General features: G+C 34.6%; 1 protein-coding gene across 3 annotated transcripts in view; it reads right to left on the bottom strand.

Annotated features, from left to right (window-relative positions):
- Window positions 1-21,672, bottom strand: part of RABGAP1L (RAB GTPase activating protein 1 like) — a 700,878-nt gene that overhangs the window by 577,836 nt on the left and 101,370 nt on the right. For all 3 annotated transcript variants that reach the window (XM_081224264.1, XM_081224266.1, XM_081224265.1), the window contains exons 8-10: window positions 17,900-17,966; window positions 11,634-11,736; window positions 8,429-8,595 (exon numbers count right to left, since the gene is read on the bottom strand). In XM_081224264.1, coding sequence (XP_081080390.1) covers window positions 8,429-8,595; window positions 11,634-11,736; window positions 17,900-17,966 — 337 coding nt within the window. The remainder of the gene's footprint in view (window positions 1-8,428; window positions 8,596-11,633; window positions 11,737-17,899; window positions 17,967-21,672) is intronic.

Genomic DNA, 21,672 nt, shown 5'->3' with positions numbered 1-21,672 from the left:
TAAAAACTGTTTTTATAATTCACTAATTCAAATGGCATAGAATTTTAGAGACGAAAAAAGAATTCAGGAATACCATTAACCCACATACACTACGTATCTACACTGGAATAGGTGATTCCTTCTCAATCAAATGTAAATTTCACTATGTCTTTTTAGGCCAGATGCTCCAATAACTAAACATAACTTAATTTGTTATTATTATTAGTTTAAAAATCTCCATAATAAGCAGCAGCACATTTTTTTCAGAAAATTTGTTCATCGTGATAATCAGATATGCTAATAGAAATTATTTAAATTATTTAAACCTTACTAATTTCCACAACATGTGCTTTGTATCTGAAGAAATGTCAATCTACACTAAAACATGTTGTGCTGGCCTCAAAATGTTCTGGATTTCCTAAACTAATCTAATGTAAACAACATTTCTTAAGAGTATCTTTAAAATGAATATTATATAAGCATTTCTTTTTTCATAACAATGTTTTTCTCTATAATTGTCTCAAATTTTCTTTGTAGTTTATCACACATCCCCAAATTAAGCAAGAATTCAAGAACCACCCCCTACATGTTTTCAATGCTGCTGACTCAGCTGACCCCTTGACAACTGAACTCTATTTTACCCTAACTTCATCTAAGCAGCTAAATCTGCTCCTATTTTTCTTGAAACTCTATAGTATTCATAAATGCCTAATTTATAAAATAAGAGGTCACTGAGTTCAATGAAGTTAAGTGCTGCATTTTCCAAGCTCCCATCTCCATATGCTTCTACTCTTTTATGCCTAACATAACTGCTGTTATCAATTTTTACTACATTTTGGCACAAGCAAAAAGTAGAAAATATTTTTATGAAGAACAACACAGCTAAAAATGTTGCACACCACTACTGTGAACAAAAGCAGGTACCTCTGTCCATAGAAAATAATTTCATTTCAAAATTTCAAACAAGTAGTATTTTAAGAGTAAGACCATAGTCTTAAGTACAAGAATATTATCTGGACCTAAAGTAAGTAGTATATCTGACTATGAAATAAGCAAAATTTCATTATTAAATATCAGTTAGGTTGCTACTTCCCCATCATACCTGAGGAGCTCTTCCTTGTCACATTTTTCTCCAGGTGATAAGCCTTTTGTTTTATTTATTAAATCTTCAACACACTAAAAGTCTTTAGATACGAGGATCATTTATTCCTCACTAATAGGCCACTTAGTAATGTGGCCTTGGTAATGTAGTAATGTGCAATTTCTTAAACTCCACAAATGAAAGACAAGGGAAAGGAATGCTAATACTTAATGAAAGGATCCCAAGTCACTGTGCTTGCCATCTTGCTTTTCTTAACAACTGGCATATTACTTTTTAAATGCATTGCAAAAGAGTATATGTACATAAGGATTCTCTCTTTTCTGCCTTACAATTTCAAATCTTTAAATACTAATTTTTCAGAATAAATCCTTTTCAATCAACTAATAACTCCTCAAGTTTTCAATGAAGGCCTATAATAACTGGCCTATTCTCATTTCAGTACCCAGAATGAAATACTGCTTTATTCAATTTTATTTCCTTTGATGTAGTTTCATAGTAAGATACACTCTATAGTACAATACAAAGCAAATCTGAAGGTAAGTGGTAACACCTAAATGTCTTATCGTTCTTTAGGCAAAATACAACCAGAAGAATATAAAATTATTCTATGATTTTAAAAATTATAAAACAAAACAAAAACACTACTACAAAGGTTATAACTTTCCTATCAAAGAATCCTGCCAATAAACATCTTATGATGGGACTCACAGCATTTATTTTCAGTAATAGGAAAAGGAAGAAATAATAATTCATCAAATTACTTCCTAGGCAATTTATTAGTGTAGCAACAGGTGATGTCACTACAGTTTAAAGTTATAAGTATCTTCAATATGAATTCTATTTTGGGGTACTTCAAAACTGTCATTTAAAAAATCACTTTGTGGGCTTCCCTGGTGGCACAGTGGTTGAGAGTCCGCCTGCCGATGCAGGGGACACGGGTTCGTGCCCCGGTCCGGGAGGATCCCACACGCCGCGGAGTGGCTAGGCCCGTGAGCCGTGGCCGCTGAGCCTGCGCGTCCGGAGCCTGTGCTCCGCAACGGGAGAGGCCACAGCAGTGAGAGGCCCACGTACCGCAAAAAAATAAAATAAAATAAAATAAATAAATAATAAAAAATTAAAAATCACTTTGAAATGACAGAATAATAAGCACATAAAATTTGAAGCAGCAGAACCTTCCAAAATTCTAATTTTGCTTTCAGCTGTTTTGGAAGTCCTCCCATGAATTAATAAATTTTTTTTAAAAAGAAAATATCAAGTGATGCATAATTTCTTTTTTGTTGAGATATAACTGACATATAACATTATGTAAGGTGTACAACGTGTTGATACATTTATATACTGCAATACGATTACCACTGTAGCATTAGCTAACACCACTATCATGTCACATCATTATCATTGCTTTTTTGTGGTGAGAACAATTATGACCTAGTCTATTAGCAACTTTAAAATTTAAGGGGCTTCCCTGGTGGCACAGTCGTTGAGAGTCTGCCTGCCAATTCAGGGGACACGGGTTTGAGCCCTGGTCCGGGAAGATCCCACATGCCGCGGAGCAACTGGGCCCATGAGCCACAGCTACTGAGCCTGCGTGTCTGGAGCCTGTGCTCCGCAACAAGAGAGGCCACGACAGTGAGAGGCCCGTGCACCACGATGAAGAGTGGCCCCCGCTTGCCACAACTAGAGAAAGCCCTCACACAGAAACGAAGACCCAACACAGCCATAAATAAATAAAGCAAAAACTGTCAACAAGTAAAAATAAATAAAAACACCATTAAAAAAATTATAATACAGTACATTCATTCCCTGGTATCTATGGAAAGATTGGATTCAGGACCCCTCCATGGACACAAAAATCTACGGATGCTTGTGTCCCTTATATAAAATGACATAGTACAGTTGGCCCTATGTATCTGCAGGTTCTGCATCCACAGATTCAACCAACCAAGAACTGATCCATGGACTGATCCACAGACTGATTAATGGTTGACTGAATCAACCCTTGAGAAACCCGTGGAAAAAGGGCACACTAGACTGCTGACTACAGTCACTAAGCTGTGCATTAGACCTCCAGAACTTTTTTATCTACTAGTGGCCAGTCTGTACATAATTTCTTAACTATACTATTTCTGAAGAAAGAAATTAGTTCACTTTCAAAATATCTGCCATGCCATTCCTCTAAATGTTGGCAACAACAGGTTTTCAGCACTTGACTCCATATTTTGATGGGTATTCATTCAGCAAAATCACTAGCAGAGGGTTTGACTTCCAAACCCAGGAAAAATAGAAAGAGAGAATGAATTTTCTAAAATTCTAACTTTGTATATAAAAGTTGTATATAAAATAAAGTGTACCCTAATACTTCGGATTTGTACCCAGCTTCTCTTTTGTTCCCAGTTGTAGAGGTGAATTATGACATTTTGTCTCCCATTCAAGCCTCAATCAACTGCAGTCTAACTTCTGCCCCACTACTCCTCTGAAATTGTCCAAGTTTTACAGTCTAAGATCTTTGTCTCTTATTTACCAATCAAATCCTTAGCTAACCTTCCTGAAGTACCTGATGCTGAAGGCATTCTCTCCTGCTGGAAACAATTTCCTCCCTCACCTTTCCTGGCCTCGTGCTCTTGTGATTTTACCCCTAGATCTGTGCTTATCCTTCTACATTCACTTGACTCAATCCTCTTCCTATACCAATCTTTTCAAGGTCTCCCCATTCAACACTTGGACACAGGGTAATTTACCTACTCCTAGTCACAATTCTCAAGCTTTAACCACTTCTAAAATCTTTATTTCCCAAGCTTAGGATACAAATACCAACTGCTCACTAAACCTAAAAGTTCCACAGAAATGTGAAATTCAGCATATCTGAAACTCCGCTAGCTTTCCTCATGAGCCTCGAAACATTTCTCCTTGAAAGTCTATTTCTGTGACAGGGAAAAGCTAAATCAGACTCCAGGTTCGATCTGTTTCTTTGACTTTAACCTTTGCTTTTTGTTGCTTTTATTATAATCATACGCAATGTCCTGCCTCAGGGAACCCTGCTCCTCTGCCTGAATGTTAAACTAAAGTGCCTCTGTTCAGTTCACAGGGAGACAACCTCACCCCACCCACCTGTGGATGTCTCAAGAAAGAAGAAGAAATTAACACATCCCCTCACCGAGGCTGGCCATTCCACCGGGTATTTGCAAAACTTATGACCTTTTGACTTTACTTACTCATCTCCTCCCCCTCTCTGTGCTATAAAAGAAGCTGGCATCCAAACCCCGATAAGATGGTTTATCAGAGACACTAGCCTGGTATCTCTTCCGTCTGCCGGCTTTCTGAATAAAGTCATATTCCTTGCCTCAACACCTCGTCCCCAATTCACTGCAGCGAGCAGAGCAAGCTTGGACTCTGTAACATCTCAGTCAAAAGGATCAACAACCACCCAGTCACCTGAAAGTAATCCTAGACCCCTTGTTTTCCCTCAACCTCGCGTCACATCAAACACCAGATCTTAATTCTTACTTCCCTAAGGCCTCTCAAATTCATCTTTTCTACTATCCCCACTGCCACCGCCTTTCTTCATGCCATCATTTCTCATCTTGGCCACAATAGCCTTCTTTCTTCATATTTATTGCCTCCAATATCAGTATCTTTTTCACTGCTGTCAGAGTGACCTTTCCCAATTATAAATATAGTGTCATTCACAGCTTAAAATTCTCACAACCTGAGGATAAAGGACTAAGCATGGTAATGACCTACCTATTCGGAATAATTACCCACCATGCCCACTGATGCTTCGGCAATATCTAATTTCCTACAGATCTTGAACATATCATGTTACATCAGAGTTCTATGACCTGACTCAACTCTTGTCTCTGACTGAAATGCCCCCCTCTGCCTTACCACACTCCAAAATCCTGACCTTTCTACCAGAGTTAGTTATTCATTTATTGGTTCATTTATTCATTCATTTATTTTAGGCTTAAGAAACAAAGGATTCTGCCCAAAAAGAATAGAGACTCGATAGAAGACAAACAAGTATTAATTAACATTAATAAAAACAATAATAGCTAACATTTACTGAACATGTACCAGGTGACAAGCACTGTCCTAAAGGGCCTTACATGAATTCATATTTATTCATCATGACAACTGTGATACTGTGATATAATAAGAAATATATATTTTGGTATTCATCCTGGCTCCTGAAACAGTGCCATAGCAATAAAGGCAAAAGAAACATCTTTTGTTATAATATTCGGTTTTTATCCCATCCATTTCTGAAATAGTTCCAGAGCAATAAAGGTATAAGGAGCATCTTTTGTTATTCCTAATGAGCTTCTTTCAACCACACTTGAATTTTGTTAATGAGGTGACTTTTGGAAAGCCCCTGAGGATATGGGGTGGGGGGAAGATGGATGCTAGAGGAATCGATCACATGATAGAGGGCAGGAACTTTCAGCCCCACTCCCCCAACCTCCAGGGAAGGGAAAGGAGCTGGTACTTGAGTTAATCACTAATAGCCAATGATTTACTCCACTGTGCCTACAGAATGAAGCATCCATAAAAAACCCTAACTTAGGTGTTCAGAGAACTTCTGGGTTGGTGAACACATGGAGGTACTGAGAGGGTGGCGAGCCTGTAAAGGGCATGGAAACTCCATACACCCTCCCCCATACCTTGCCCTGTGCATCTCTTCTAGCTGGCTGTTCTAGAGCTGTATCCTTTTATAATAAACTGGTAATCTACTAAGTAAACTGTTTTCCTGAGTTCTGTGAGTCATTCTAGCAAATTATCAAACCTGAGGTGGAGGTTGTGGGAACCTCCAAGTTATAGTTGGTTGGTCAGAAACACAGATGACAACCTGGACCTGCAACTGGTGTCTGAAGTAAGGAGGAGGGGCACAGTCTTGTGTAACTGAGCCCTTAACCTGTGGGGTCTGTGCCTACTCCAGGTAGTTAGTGTCATAATTGTATTGTAGGCCATCCAATTGGTGTCCAATTGGAGAATTAATTGCTATAGGAAAAACACTCACCCATCTGGTGTCAGAAATGAAGTGGTGTGAAGAGTAGTAAAGGAAACAGAGTTTTCTTTTAACAACTCTGAGAAGTTAGAGGGAAAGTTATAACCTTAAAAATTAAAAGATATTAGGAAAAAACGTTTAAAAAATAACCCGTGATATAATTTTCATATGAAGAAACTAGAAAAACAAGTTAAATCCAAAGCAGAAATAAAGAAGAAAGCAAAAGGAATCAACAGAAGATAAAACAGAAAAACAATAGGGAAATCAATGAACCCAAAATCTGTTTCTTTGGGGGGGAATAAAATCAGTAAAATTAATAGACCTCTAGCTAGGCTGATAAAACAAAAAACAAGAGAGAATATATAAATTACCAATATCAGAAATAAAAGCAGATCCTACAGATCCTAAAAATATTAAAAATAAAAAGGTAATATTTTAAGCAATAAATTAAATATCCTTGATTAAACTGAAGATTCCTTGAAAGACACAAATCACCAAAAATGACTCAAGAAGAAATAAAAAAAAATAAACAGAATAACACAATATCTACTAAAGAAATTAAATTATACCACTAAAGTTAGAAACCGTGTTCTTATTTGATATTCATTTAAATCAGTCTCACATTTATTGGAGCTGAATGTAATTTAATCTTTTTATGTCACATGAAATGGCCTCAAATAGTATTTTTAATGTTTTAGTACCAAGAAATTCTTAACTCATGATACTTACCACTCAGTCACTCAACATCAGTAGTTTTAAAAATACGAAAATAACATTTAATAATAAAAATCCACTCTAATATATATATTCTTGAAATTTATATAAATATATAAATTCTAGTACTCTTGTTTATCTTGCCATATATATTATATATATATATGTGTGTGTGTATATATATATATATATATATATATATATATATATAAAGCTAATTTTGGGGGGCAGGGTGGGAGGGGGGAAGCTAACTTTTTATCAAGTCTCTAGGAAGAAAAATTCACAGCATAATAATTTATTAATTGTCACTAGAATGATGACAACCACTTTGTATACAGCTCCTTTATTCCTTTATTTATTCTTATGCAACCCTGAATAATCCTTTGGCTCAAAATGACAAACGAATTCTTTGATAGTCATTAACAATTAAGCTACCAAAAAAAAAGAAAAGAAAAGAAAGAAAGAAGGAAGGGAGAAAAATATCTCAGAATAAAACATGAAAATATGCTCAGGACACTAAAATTTTAAATATTGTTCATATTATCTTCATCAGAATATGCTACAAAAACTAAAAGAAAAAAAAACAGTCTACACAGTAATAAAAGCTGTGTCAAACCACAGCTCTAATAATTTTATGAAAGACGAAAACCACAACAATTTCAAAGCATCTAATATATGAAGCCTAACTGAGCAATGACAAGTTTTTTTTAATATGCAAATGGTTACGCGGCTTCTATATTTGTTCACTGAACTGATGCTTGCTTTTACCACATTACATTTTGCATATTATAGTATATGAAGCAACAAGCATTTTTTAAACTTGGAAGAGAGGGAGCACTAAACAGGATGAAAAGGATTTTCCATCACTCAAACAGAATATTCTACTCTGATTTCATAAAATGGACACTACTAGAATTCAAATTATTTTTCACTGTTACCTTCTTCCTTCATTACATAACAAAAAGTGTATTTTACCTACTAATACTGCCTAATTTAAGAACTTCACAGAAATCCTAATTTTGTTCATTTAATATTAAAATAATTTTATAACCTTACTAATAAGTCAGACAACACCTTCACATAATATTATATAGGTAGAAATAACTATAACAATTAGTCATGTATTACTTTTTTCACTATTCATAATTTTTCACTATTACTTTATAGTAGGGTGAGAGGTTTTACTTTATAAAGATATGATGTTTCTGTGCCCTTCCTTTTTGGTTTTATGTAATTGTATATAAAAGAAAGAAAGAAAAGCTGTTTTAGATATAGATTCGTTATTTCTATTAAGTATGTTGATACTTTACAGGTTTCTAAAACAAATTCCTACATAATTATTACTAGTTGTTTTTTTTCAACTGACATTACCTACATATGGATTTTTCAAATACTCTGTTGGTTGACTCTAAATATCATTTGATTATCTGAGGAATTCTATCACTTTTTATTGCTATTTAAGAAATTATTTAAAATTTAAAATTATTTAAAATTTAAAATTAAAACTTTTAAAAATTAAAAATATGCTATTTAAGAAATTATTTTATTGCTATTTAAGAAATTATGTTGGCATTAAAGAAAAAATGATGGAAAAAATGTATTATGTGAAAAGAACAAAAAGGTCCTACCTGTTTCAACCTCATGAAGAAAGTCTCCGTGAAAGTCTTTCTGCTGAAATACCAAAATCGCTCGTTTGCAGGGTACACGCGTACTACTGTCTCCAGGAGAAAGCGGACAGGCTCCACCACCTCCGTGACTACCATATCCACCGCCACGGTCATGTACACTCGTTTATCTGCAGTAGAAATTTTCTGTGTTTTATACCAGCTTTATTATTACTTATTTAAGAAAACAAAGTTAAAGGATTAAGGTTCTTTATACTCCTGTTACCTGCTATGTTTAATTTTAAATGTTTTATTGTCACTTAGATTAAATAGGTAACCAAGTTTCCCAAGTATGTTTCTCAACACTCCTGATCCCACCTTAATCAAATGTTCAAATATCCTCTGACAACTTTAATTTTTCCTTCTCAAAATCAGGCCCTTAATATAAAAAAATAAATAAAATAGAAATTTCAGAATGTCTTTTACACTAAAACTATCTTTCAGGTTTAAAAACAAAACCTGGAAAATCACAAAGATCTGCCCTTTCATTCTATAAAAAGAGATACTAGAAATTATTAGGTCTGTTTGATGAGTTGCATGGGAAGGACTGTCAAATCAGAAGAGATGCTCAACCTTCATTATGTTAAATTTGTTTGGGAAAATGTTATTAATATTTCAATGTTGTATGCTTTAAGGGAAGTCCCCAGAGATTTGTCAGTACCCTCACTGTCCATAATACATATTAACCATCAGGAAAATCATTGACCAAAGCTCTAATGTGTAATTTTCATATATATACTCTCTATATAACATATAAAATATGCTATATATACTCTCTCCATATATATAACATATAGAGTACACATACACATATATACTCTCTCTACATATATAGAGTATATATACACACTACATATTTATAGTATGTATATATATTTTATATACATAAAATATATATCAGAGACCTGGCAAGTGCTTTTAGAGAACAGTATACTGTTATCAGTCAAAATTTCAGTTACTATTTAAAATGTTTTCTTCACCATAGCCTTCCTCTAATTTGAACCTAGACTTTCTAGACCAGTGTCTATTGGTTTTCTTCAGTTTCGCTATGATAGGTTGAAATGTGAATTTCATTTTATTCTATTTACCCTGCTTGAAATTCATTGGGATTTTTGAAACTGTGGTTTGTTTATTCCGTATCATTTTGTCATTTCTTCATTATTCTAAAAATATTTTTAAAATTTATATTGTCTACCATTTTCAGTTCTCAGTTAAAGGAAAGTTCAAATAACCAAGCCTACCATTAGAAGAAACCTTCAATAGTGCCTTTTTAACCATTACACAACATTTATACTCATCAACTACACTTCCATTAATATCATTAAACTCAACAAAAAATGTATTACATTCTTACTAAATACAAGCATTCTATCTGCCAGTTCAAGAGGAACTAGGATTCTCTAGACATTGTACTTGACCTAAGGACCTTATAAGGTCTCAGGGGAATAAAGTAGAGGGGTTAGGGAAAATAACAAAACACAGAATACAATATACAACTTGACGTAGCAAAAAGATCTCAGACACTTCATCTCTCAGGGCTTCAACTTTTGTAGTTTTGATTCATGACTCCTCTGAGTAATTTATAATTTCAAGAACACCATTTAAAAATTTAAGAAATTAGGTCAATATTTTTGTGTGGCATATGAAATGATTTTAAATTTAAAACACATTATCTTTTGCATTAGAATATTATTGTAATATAGTACTATGTAGTTTCTTTTAATTGAACAAATAAATTTTTAAAAATATATTTTTAAAAAATATATAATTCTTTATTTTTTTACTATTATTATTATTTTGGGGCCACACTGCACGACATGTGGGATCTTAGTTCCCCAACCAGGGATCGAACCTGCAAGCCCTGCACTGGAAGGTGGAGCCTTAACCACTGGACCGCCAGGGAAGTCCCTAAAATATATTATTTTTAATTGAGGACCAAATACGTATTAAAATACAAAATGAAACTGAACTATGTGTTACATTAAGAACAGGTAAAAAGTGCTTTTATAAGTTATTATTTGAAATTTCTATATTTTACTTCAAAATTATCAACTGGCTTATTTTTTCCATTTTCATGTTGATTTTCTGAATGATTATAAGGAAGAAGTTTACAGACTGGTATTCACAAGCCTGTATCCAGAAATAACAAACTGTGGTGTAAAAATTATTTATTCCTAATATATGAAAAGCTAAATTTTACATAATCATCATAATTTTTCTCTCTTTTAGCCCTCAGTTTGAAATAGCTTGATGTGTGATCAAATGCATGCAATTTATGGAACTGGTAAATACTTTTATCAAGGAAATTCAAAAATAATTATCATTTAATGTTCTTCATTAATATATTATATTTCCATATCAGTATTCACTAATGCCCCTGTCTTTAACCAAAAGTCTATTGTGGGTATAAAGTAAATAATATAAAACTAAAGATCAAACAAGCTGATCCATTATTTTCTCAATATAAATTATTGGTTGAATCATAGTAAAGCATTTAGTAGAAGATTATAACTCATGAGATAAAACTAAATTTTAGTTTAAAGGCAGACAGTGGAGGGGGGAAAAAACACATGGGCAATTAACAGATATCTAGATAAAGTAGGAATAAAAATAAATACAATGGGGAAAATGACAAATGAGCCTACTTACCATCTATAAATTCTGTTCAACACTAACATATTAAACAAAATGAAAAGGTAAACAACTTGGAAAAAAGTATTTGCCACAAATGAAATCCTAAATATACATTACTAAGTTCCCAAAGGTCAAAAGACTGGAATGAATAATAGTAAATGAAAAGATATAAGTAATCTGTAATATAGCGAAAAAAAGTTAAAATAGTTATCAGATATGAAAAAATTCCAGAATTTGCTTCACCATTTCTTTCATACTCTCCCATCATTTCCCCCTTAAATAAAACAACTCTATAATGACATATGAAACACAAAGCCCAAATACTTTCTTAACATAATGTAATAAAATTAATCCACATATCATCAGGGGGCTTTCTTTTGAATAGTGGAGATTTTCCCCATAAATGTATAAAGCATGAAAACAAGAATAATTCCATTTAAAATGAGCACCAGAATTTTTTTAAACATGGCAAAACAATATTGTCCATAATGTAAACTTTAAAGTAAATAATAAGGAATTTTTAAAGAAAATTCACCTTTTGGGGTTTCTTCATTAAGTGCCAGAAATATTGGTGCATTGGGGTTCCACATGCCGGTGATAACATAAGCTCTCCCATCATAGCTCTTTCCCATGGATTCCTATAAAAGTTCAAACAGGAATCACTGAGAATATATACATCAAAAAATCATCATTTTAAATTATAAGTAAATCTTATTTTAAGCAATCCAATTTATTAAAATTTGAATTTACAGTCAAACAGGGGACTTATTTTCTTTGTAAACTTTTTTCATCCCACAGAAGCATTTCTTTAAATATTAAATTCTCCTACAGCTTTCTCCAGAGTTTCTATTTAGAGACACATACTCCTGGATAAAAGAATGTATACCCTTACATGCTGACTCACAAAAACATAATACTGGTATGAAGTTATATTTAACTTTATCTTAGGCTGGTTGTCAAAGTCTCACATACCTACACACACAGGATATAGGAAGTTTCTATTAAAACTGTATTACGGGGCCTCCCTGGTGGCGCAGTGGTTGAGAGTCCGCCTGCCGATGCAGGGGATACGGGTTCGTGCCCCGGTCTGGGAGGATCCCATATGCCGCGGAGCGGCTGGGCCCGTGAGCCATGGCCGCTGGGCCTGCGCATCCGGAGCCTGTGCTCCACAACGGGAGAGGCCACAACAGTGAGAGGCCCGCATACCGCAAAAAGAAAAAAAAAAAAAAAAAAAAAAAAAAAAAAAAAAAAAACTGTATTACGGATCTCACTGAAGATAGTTAAACTGAATTAATAGCTAATCACAGGAAAATACGTTAGGATTTTTCCTCTAATTTCTAATTTTTAATATATTCTTAAAATATTAATGTACTTTATCACAATGAATACCTTTAAAGTTAATACTTTTTATTGCCTATATGCCAGATATAGGTACACTTTCTAACAATCATAAATCAATATTAGGAGACTAATACTGGTTTGTAATCAGCACTCAAGGTAATTAACTATCTCCCTTTACCCTCATACTTATTCTCCTTTTGTTCTCTCCTTCTCTTCTTCCTCTTCATTTCCTCCACTCCTTAAGACTTTTACCAAGCCAGCTCTTGACTCTCGCTAAAGCAGCAACTCCACAACTATATGTGGTCTTGAAAGCAAGGCCACACGTAGTTTGTGTGTGTGTGTGTGTGTGTGTGTGTGTGTGTGTGTGTGTGTAGTGTGGGGGAGCTTAGAGGTTGTCCCGTGGGAGAACAGCACACGCATATAAATATGTGCACGTGCAAAAGAGTATTATCCACAGTACTTTCAATTTTCTGTACCAATTTCCTTATATTATAAATGGAGAGTGCAAAAAGGGTCAGACTAAAAGAGAAAAAACTTTTTTTTCAATATTTCCCCCACAGAAATGCTTCTCTGAATCCCTATGAAATTATTGTAGTCATTTGGCAAAATGACTATGTACATTTTTCTAGTGTACTCGTGATATTTCACTAATCAGATTGTATAGCTTAAGTGCAGGGACCCTGAATTCCAGAGGTGAAATACACTCAAGGCCATGTAAAGGAAACCCACTCAGTACCTCCAACACACTTATATATTCATATGTTTCTCTCTCTCTCTCCCTCACTCCCTTCCATGTGCCTATCCTCTCTCTCTTCTGCCTAATTAGATGTTCAAAACAAGAACGAGCACCTGACCCAAAAAAGTCCAGTCCATTTCTGGACAAGAGCTCGTGCTATGCTTGAGTCCAAAAAAATGAGCTAGACCAGTCAATTCTTTCTTTCAATTAACAAATACCAAGGAAAGTGGGCAGTTAGCAGAGGGGCTGAAAGGTTTTGATAAGAAGTCAGGTGATGTCAGGCCACATACAAAACGAAGTTATAACAGAATTTAATGTAGGGAAAAAATATATAAAGAACAGCAGAGTACTAGGAAACTGCTAAGTGGTAAGAGAGAAATGGAGAAAACAAACACCGAAAAAATCCTTTAAAATAATTAATCCTGTAGTCAAAAAACAAAGGCAGATACAAAGGAGGCAGATACAAGTTGAAGGGGAGGAAAGAGAAGGGCAGAGAAGAGGCAGGGAGGGAGAGAAAAGGGCAAGGAGGGAGAAGGGGAGGAGAGGGAGAAAGAGGGAAGAGAAGGAAAGAAGGGGGGAATGGAGGGAGGAAGGGAGGCAGGGAGGGGGAGAGAGGAGAAGGTGCAGACAGGCAGAAGGGGGGCGGAGCACCAGAGGTTGAGAGAACAGGGGCAGCAATAAAGAGTCTCACAGAAAGAGTAAGCCCATGGCAGGAGAGGCAGACAGGAAGAGACCAGATAGAGACCACTTTGCAGGTTTAGGTACAATTTCATGAAGATCAATAACCTCTTTTGCCTTTAAGGTGCTCTAAGTGAATCTTTGTTTCTTGTAACCAAAATAGCCTAACCAAATTAAGCATATTTTTATTTCTTTTTAGTCTTCACAACATACAACCACAATAATACTGTCTTACACATCAAAAGCCCTCAATAAAAGTTTCTCTTTATCAAGTCATTTTTGATATTGAACTAGACATTTCTATTACATAGCCTGGCTTGCTCCCATCCCCTTATGAAGATAGTGTCACAGTCTTTGCTCTAGAGTTCTTTCCTGACTCCTCTGCATGCCCTGGCTCCCCCAGGAAGGCTGACAAGATCAGGGACACCAGGTAAAGGACATCTGGACAACAAAAGCCTCTGCCCAAACTAGGCCAGGCTGGAACCACCAGATGCCCTCTTCTTAAGAAAATAAACTGGGAAATATAATGAGAATATGGCACTTTGCAATGAAAACATAAGCTGAAGAATCATGCTAATTCATACTAAGCCATGAATGAACTACTGTCAGGTTATGAGTAAGCTGAAGCTATGAGGTCAAGTAGGCAGACAGCAGGGTAAAGCACACAGATGGCATCAGAAGGAGGGGGTAACACAAAAAAATAAAAATAAAAAATGTAAGTTCATGCTAATCTATCCATTCATTAAACAAATATGAGCCTACTGTGAGTCATGCTCTGTATCTGTGAGTATCCAGCAAGGAAAACAAACAAAATGGTCCTGACGTTATGGAGCTGACAGGCTAATGATTTCCAAACAGCAGTTTGTGACCCATTTGTGGATCGTAAAATCAATTTAGTGGATTATGACCAGACTTTTTACTCAAGTAGAGGAAAAAAATTGAAGATTTCATCACACATGTAAGGGTTAAGAATTGTCTCATAAAAATTTTACTTTAGCTTTTTTATACATAAAGATTACAAGTATACTGGATTACAATGTAAATTTTATTTCTGTGAGTCCAGCTACTAGCCTAATGTCAATAAATAGTTAATTGTGAAGATCCACAAGCTTTCTGTGGCGTCTCTAGGACTTTTTTTTTAATATTATTTTATTTTACCTGCTTCTGAGTTTTTATAAAAATGTTTTTATAAAAATGGTATTACATTGTTTTTAGTCTTCTGTGACTTGATTTTTTTTTTAGCATCTTTACTGAAGATGTTTACAATGTTGTGTTAGTTTCTGCTGTATAGGACTTTAAGTTGTGCTCCAGTTCCATGAAATCTGACTCTACCTAGTTTTCAGCTTTTTGGTACATTCCTGTTAGGCTTTTCCTAGGTATAAATGGTTATGAATCAAAAATTCTCATTTCCTTATTCCTACTACAAGTATATTCACCAAACTATTCTCACTCACTACTGGGAGAAAATTGAGAGTCTGTTATCTGTACCCACAAAAAAACCTAACTAATTTTATTTATATATGATTTTATTTATATACTATGTATAATATATATATATAAGTAATATGGCTATTTGACTAAAAAATATATTTCATTTATAAGTATAACTTTCTCTTTCATGTAGATTTTATATTAAACAAAATTTATAAATTTATAGAAAAGTCTCAGTTCATCTTGCATATTTAGCATTCAGGGAAGAAAGTCAGCACTGCTTAAAATTTATTCACGTCAAATAGAACAGTCTCACAAATTCTGAAATTAAATATAATTAAACACTTTTAAAGTTTGTCAGAATAAAGTGCAAGGTGAAATTTGTTTTCAAAGTGTACACGTATTTGGATGTCATAGAAGAAAAAGTATTAACATCTGGCTTTAGAGGGCAGAACTAAGACTAATTAGGCAAAGTTACAAGGAATATGATTTCAGGTGATTACAAAGTTATAACCTGTAATAACCAGAACTGTCCCATAGTCTTCATTATAAGGTAACAAGTTCCTTTTTATTAGATGTAATCTAGGGGCTTCCCTGGTGGAGCAGTGGTTGAGAGTCCGCCTGCCGATGCAGGGGACACGGGTTCGTGCCCCGGTCCGGGAGGATCCCACATGCCGTGGAGCGGCTGGGCTCGTGAGCCAAGGCCTGCTGAGCCTGCACGTCTGGAGCCTGTGCTCCGCAATGGGAGAGGCCACAACAGTGAGAGGCCCACGTACCGCAAAAAAAAAAAAAGATGTAATCTAGCTAAAGCTCAATAACCGTGTATTAAAGATAGCATGGGGCTTCCCTGGTGGCGCAGTGGTTGAGAGTCCGCCTGCTGATGTAGGGGACATGGGTTCGTGCCCCGGTCCGGGAGGATCCCACATGCCACGGAGCAGCTGGGCCCGTGAGCCATGGCCGCTGGGCCTGCGCGTCTGGAGCCTGTGCTCTGCAACGTGAGAGGCCGCAGCAGTGAAAGGCCCGCACACCGCAAAAAAAAAAAAAAAAAGATAGCATGAAGATTAATAGCATTGGTAATAACAAATCACAATTGCTGATAATTGTAGATATAAACCCTCCAACTTGACCAACTATTTGTGGCACAAGTAAGCCCACTGCTCTTTCCAGGAGCTTCAGTGCTGACAAGTCCTTTGATATCAATATGGACTCTTAAAAGGTGGAGGGCTGCACCACAAGCAAGACACTAAGACTATGGGGGATCAGAAGTTCATGCCAGGTCTGTAACTCTATAATCTAAACTTAGGTTTAATAGAAAAATCTTTGCCAGTGATTCATCTTAATCTTTTAAACTCTGAAAAATCATTACTAATTAGGATCTAGGAGCTTATAAGTGTTTAATGTCCCTGAAACTACCTCCTCACGGAATTTTCAGGGCTCCAAAATGCTAAGTCCTGCCTTAAGTAAAACCACTTGCATTACTGATATGCTGTAAAGAGCGAGGGAAGAGAGATGAACCAATACCTAGTTCATTTTCACATTTAAAGTAACTGGTTGTCCTTACCTTACCTACCCATGCAGTGCTTCCTCTGTATTTCTGTGGCTCATTGTACCAACTCTCTGAGAGCACTTAACCCACTGATGTCATTACATACCTAAAAGATCTATTTCCATCACAAGATTATGAACCCACAGATGGTAAGATCTGTTTTACCATGTCTATAACACCAGCACTTCACACAATACTTGGCACAAAATTAGGTCCTCAAAAAGGCTGAATAAACTATTCTACTATCAGTAGAAAATCCATGTGATGTTACCATGAAATAACTCAAAGAAAAAGTTGATATAATTTGTGGTATTTAACTGACATTTGCAAAATACAGCTGAAAGGAAGAAAACATGTAGTGCTACCTAAAAAAAATCTCAGTTAAGTAAAAAACTTTATACTTACACTAAGATAACTATTTCCTGTAACATTTCCAAACCACAAAGTAAATGTTTTCATTAGCTGCAATATTAGCAGGTATTTCTGTTTAAAAGTTAAGATGGCTTGCTATTTTTACATCAAATACCAACTCTTAAATATATATTAACCTTCAAGGGCATTCCTTAAATAAGTACCACTCCTACAGTAAATAAACTTTGCTAATGAAAGGTAATCAAGAAGGAAAAATTCAGAAAGGGAAACGCTTTAAAGAAAACAAAAGCATCCATCACGGTACTCGAATTAATAATACTGCATTAAAAAAAATGAAAGGCACCATATTCATTTATAACATTGTGCCTGTTATAATCATGTATTTGTTATTTTGGCTCAAAGAAGAGACACATTCCTAAGAAGCCAAACAGATGAATAGATGGATATTTTCATTACACTATCCTTTTATTTGCTTCCCACTTGCATATGGTTTTTTTATGAAAGTTTTCCTAAATCTCTCCCTCATAAGTAATTTTAAGTTTGGGGTTCCAAATTAAATTACTACTATCACAGTAATTGATAGCTGAAAGTTAGAAACAATTTTGACAAAATGACAAAATTTCAAAATAGAAAATACTTCAAAAATATAAAATAACTATCATCTATACTTCGTTAAGGTGCTTAAGATTTTCATTACCATATCCAGTAAATGCATGTCACTGTTCTTCACGTTTCGACCTGGGCTTAATAACATTCCAAAACATCTGAAAATATTGGGGGGGGAAAAAAAGGAGAAATAAGGTATCAAGAATATATAGAAGCCCAGTGAGCAAAAGCCTCAATAGTAATGATACAATCTGAGCTCTGTACTGACAAATAGCTTTCATTTTTTAGAGAAACATCATAAATAAGAATTCATTAAGATACATAATAAAATCACATAGAAATAAGTTACCTAAATTCCCAGATCTTTATTTTTGCATGTAAAAGATTACCAATGATCAGAAACTGTGATAAAAATAGCCATAAATTGTTAACTGAAACAAAATACAGTAGTGACATATAAATTAGTTTCTGGGTAAAAATGAGATTGTATTTGCTTTAGAGTTACTCCAAACATATTGGTCAAGATCAACTAACCTAGTTAAATTAAAAGAAAGCAAATTCTTTTTTAAATTAGAATAAGACTCTGTACTCTCTCTTTGCATCAAGCCAGATTAATAGAAACAGTCACCCTGGCCCTCAACAGTCATGTTCACTGAGTAGCCTAAATCCTCAGTTTGAAATACTATATCCTCAGTTTGAAAAAAAAAAAAAAAGTTATATGAAACTCATTACTAAAAATGCTATTATATTAGTGAAGATATTACCCAACATACTGTATACTATTAACTACTTTATTCTGTGCTTCCTAATGCTAGGGAAGCTTTAGGAATCCCATCAACACTACCAATTTGTTTGTAAAGGATTTTCATAAAATCTTAAATTTAGCTAATTCGAACATTTTTTAATATTTGTTAGGATATTATTGTTATTTCTTCTTTATAGGTAAGAAACATAAAGTCCAGGAAAGTTATTTTACTCAAATTTATGTGGCTATTAAGTAGGTCTTGTACTCGAGAGACAATGTGATCTGTCCACAGTGTGCCTCTCTCCGCCAACAATGCATACCCACACTTACTAGAATAGAGTGTTTTTATTGTAGCTTTCCAAAATTTTAAAGTATGCTATGGAGCGTTTTATACAAGACTATAAGCAAATTAAATATACCATTTTTTAAGTTTCAAAATAGCGGCAGCTGAGCAGTCAATACTTAATCTGATCCTTGTTTTCCAAAGGTTTAGTTTTCTAGTAGCATGGATTTTTTTCCATAAACAAGACAAGAGATTAGTCCTGTACAAATATGAGCTTAGTAAGTAGTAAAAAATATATATATAATACTTCCTGTGAATATTTGAGGATACCTTGCACAAGGCATCCAAAAAGATCAAGTATATAAAAAAGATAAAGTCAGTAAGTTCTGAGGAAATTCCAAACATATAATTGTACCAGTGAACAATATATAACTTACTAAAATAGAAATTATTATAATCTAATATTCATAATTTTAATACGATTCCTTTAAACTGCTATGAACTCTCTATGAACTCCTATAATAAACACTGTCTATACAAATTAAATGCTAATTAATCATGTACTTTATTGTACTATTTCTTCTAAGTTTGCCTTAAATTCCTTATAAGAATAAAAGAGTTAATTCTTTTTCAGATATAAAATTTAGTTCCCTCAACTTAAAAGTCAGTCAGTGAGGACAGAAGACTTCTCTCACATTCCCTACATACTTTGCTTCAGCTTGCACCTCTCATGGGTTTTAAAATACTGTTTTCTATATTATGGTTTTTAAGTTACAAAACTATTATATATACTCATTGTAAAAAGCTAATTAATACCAAAGTGTATAGGGAAAAAATAATTTCTCCTTTCTCTCTCTAATCTCAGACCCTTTGGAACCAATACTAAGAGTTTAGTATGCACCCTCCCTACCTTTCGTTTGCTCTTTTTGAAAATTTAAACTTTTATATTGTTTGTCAAGCAGTCAGAGGTAAGTGGCAAAATGGGTACAATTTTCCTAATATAATGTCCTATCTTAAACTCCACTGCAAAAGGAAATTTAGGTTTTCCTTAAATGGGAACACACATCACCTTATTTTGATGATCTTTGATCCACTGCTTTTTTCCTGGGTTATAAATTAAAAATCCTGCCACCAACCAACAGTGCGACCCTAGACAAAGCACCTAACCCCCTTGGGCCTCTGCTTCCTCTTCTAGAAAATGGGAGAGGTAACAATACATGAACTCTAAGGATCCTTCCAGCACTAAAACCGAGTAATTTTTTTCTATCAAGCTGTATTAGTCATTTCCAAAATTATATTTCATTAAAGCACATAAGGTTTCCTATAGAGACAAGCAAGGTCTATTACGAATAACATGTCAGAAATTAGATAGATATTATTAGCACCACAAGCACCTAATGCGATTATTAAGTGTTTCATTGTGGAGTTCAAAGCGTTCAATCTTCTCTTATTACCTCCATAAATAATGTAGAAAGAAAACTGCTATTACACCTATTTTCTCAAGGATGTCACAGTCTAGTAGGGGAGGAAAATAAGTAAACGGACAATTACAACCTGTATGGTAAGTTCTACAATAGCCTTAAGTACAGAATGTTAACAAAGCAGAGAGAAGACACACCCAACATTATTTATAATATAGCAAATAGCTAACTTGACCCAAAATTTGAAATCAAACCTCCTAAGAATGGGATGATGGTGTTATCATATTAATAATAATTATTATATTAATTATAGCAGCTGTTTATTGAATGCTTTGTCAGACATTACTATATTGCTGCATTTACATTTCAAAACAACCTCCATATAACAAATAATAAAACTGGTTTCCGGAAAGTAGAAGTGATTTGTCCAAACCACAAAACTATTAAGCCCGTGACTATGACTCCAAAACTGCAGAGTCTTTTACACATTATACTCTGTCATCTCCCTAGCCTATCAGTAGAAAAGATTATAAATTCCCTGTGTGATCCTGGGCAAGTCACACACTTCAAAGTCTCACTTTCCACATTTCTGGAACACAAATATTACTTGTTTACAGGTTGACTATGTTAATGTAAAGCTGAAATGAAAAAACTCACAGGGAAAGTACACTGTAAATTCTAGAGCTGTTGCCGATTATAAATTATTATTACAATTGCCACTATTATTTAGAAGAGAAGTTTGACCTTCCATACTGCCCAGTGAGTCTTTACTCAAAACAGAGCTTTAAACAGCTTTTAACACCAAGTTAGCATCCATACAGACACCAGAAATTCTGCATATCTTGCATGGCTTTAGGCTTAATTGATGGAAAAATAAAGATGAAATGTCACATGTCACATATGCAACACGCTTATAGAGACTCGGTTCTTCTCAGGGCTGGTCACATAGGCATCCTCTGCCTAGCATGTACCAAAAAATCCAGACTCCAGAAGGAAAGCTGCTGTTCAGCACAAACCACATTGCTTGTGCTAAAAGGCACGGTGAGCCACTATTCTCAGTTCCGGGAATGGTGGAAACCCTCCCGAAAGCCAAGTTTCGAAATGCCAGTCAAGATCCAACCTTATAAGCAGACCTTTTAGGAATAGTAGTGTCAGTACTCCTATGTTAACTCTTTTCTGTACAGCCCTATTTTGGTATTTACATTTTAAGTAAAAAAAAAAAAAAAAAATTAATACAAAACAATATCATCTGTGTGTAAAATAATATGGATTCCTCAGAAGCTCGATTCCATTTAAAGCAGTTGAATCAAGCCATATAAAGCTTTGATCAATTATCAAAAGCATAACAATTTTCTATGGTACAATGAAATAATGGAAAAATTTACCTAAATATATAAACCTTAAAGAAAACAGGT

This window comes from Mesoplodon bidens, assembly GCF_964165515.1.
Source record: "Mesoplodon bidens genome assembly, chromosome: 2".
Classification (NCBI taxonomy): Eukaryota; Metazoa; Chordata; class Mammalia; order Artiodactyla; family Ziphiidae; genus Mesoplodon; species Mesoplodon bidens.
This window is presented reverse-complemented; position numbering and strand designations above follow the sequence as displayed.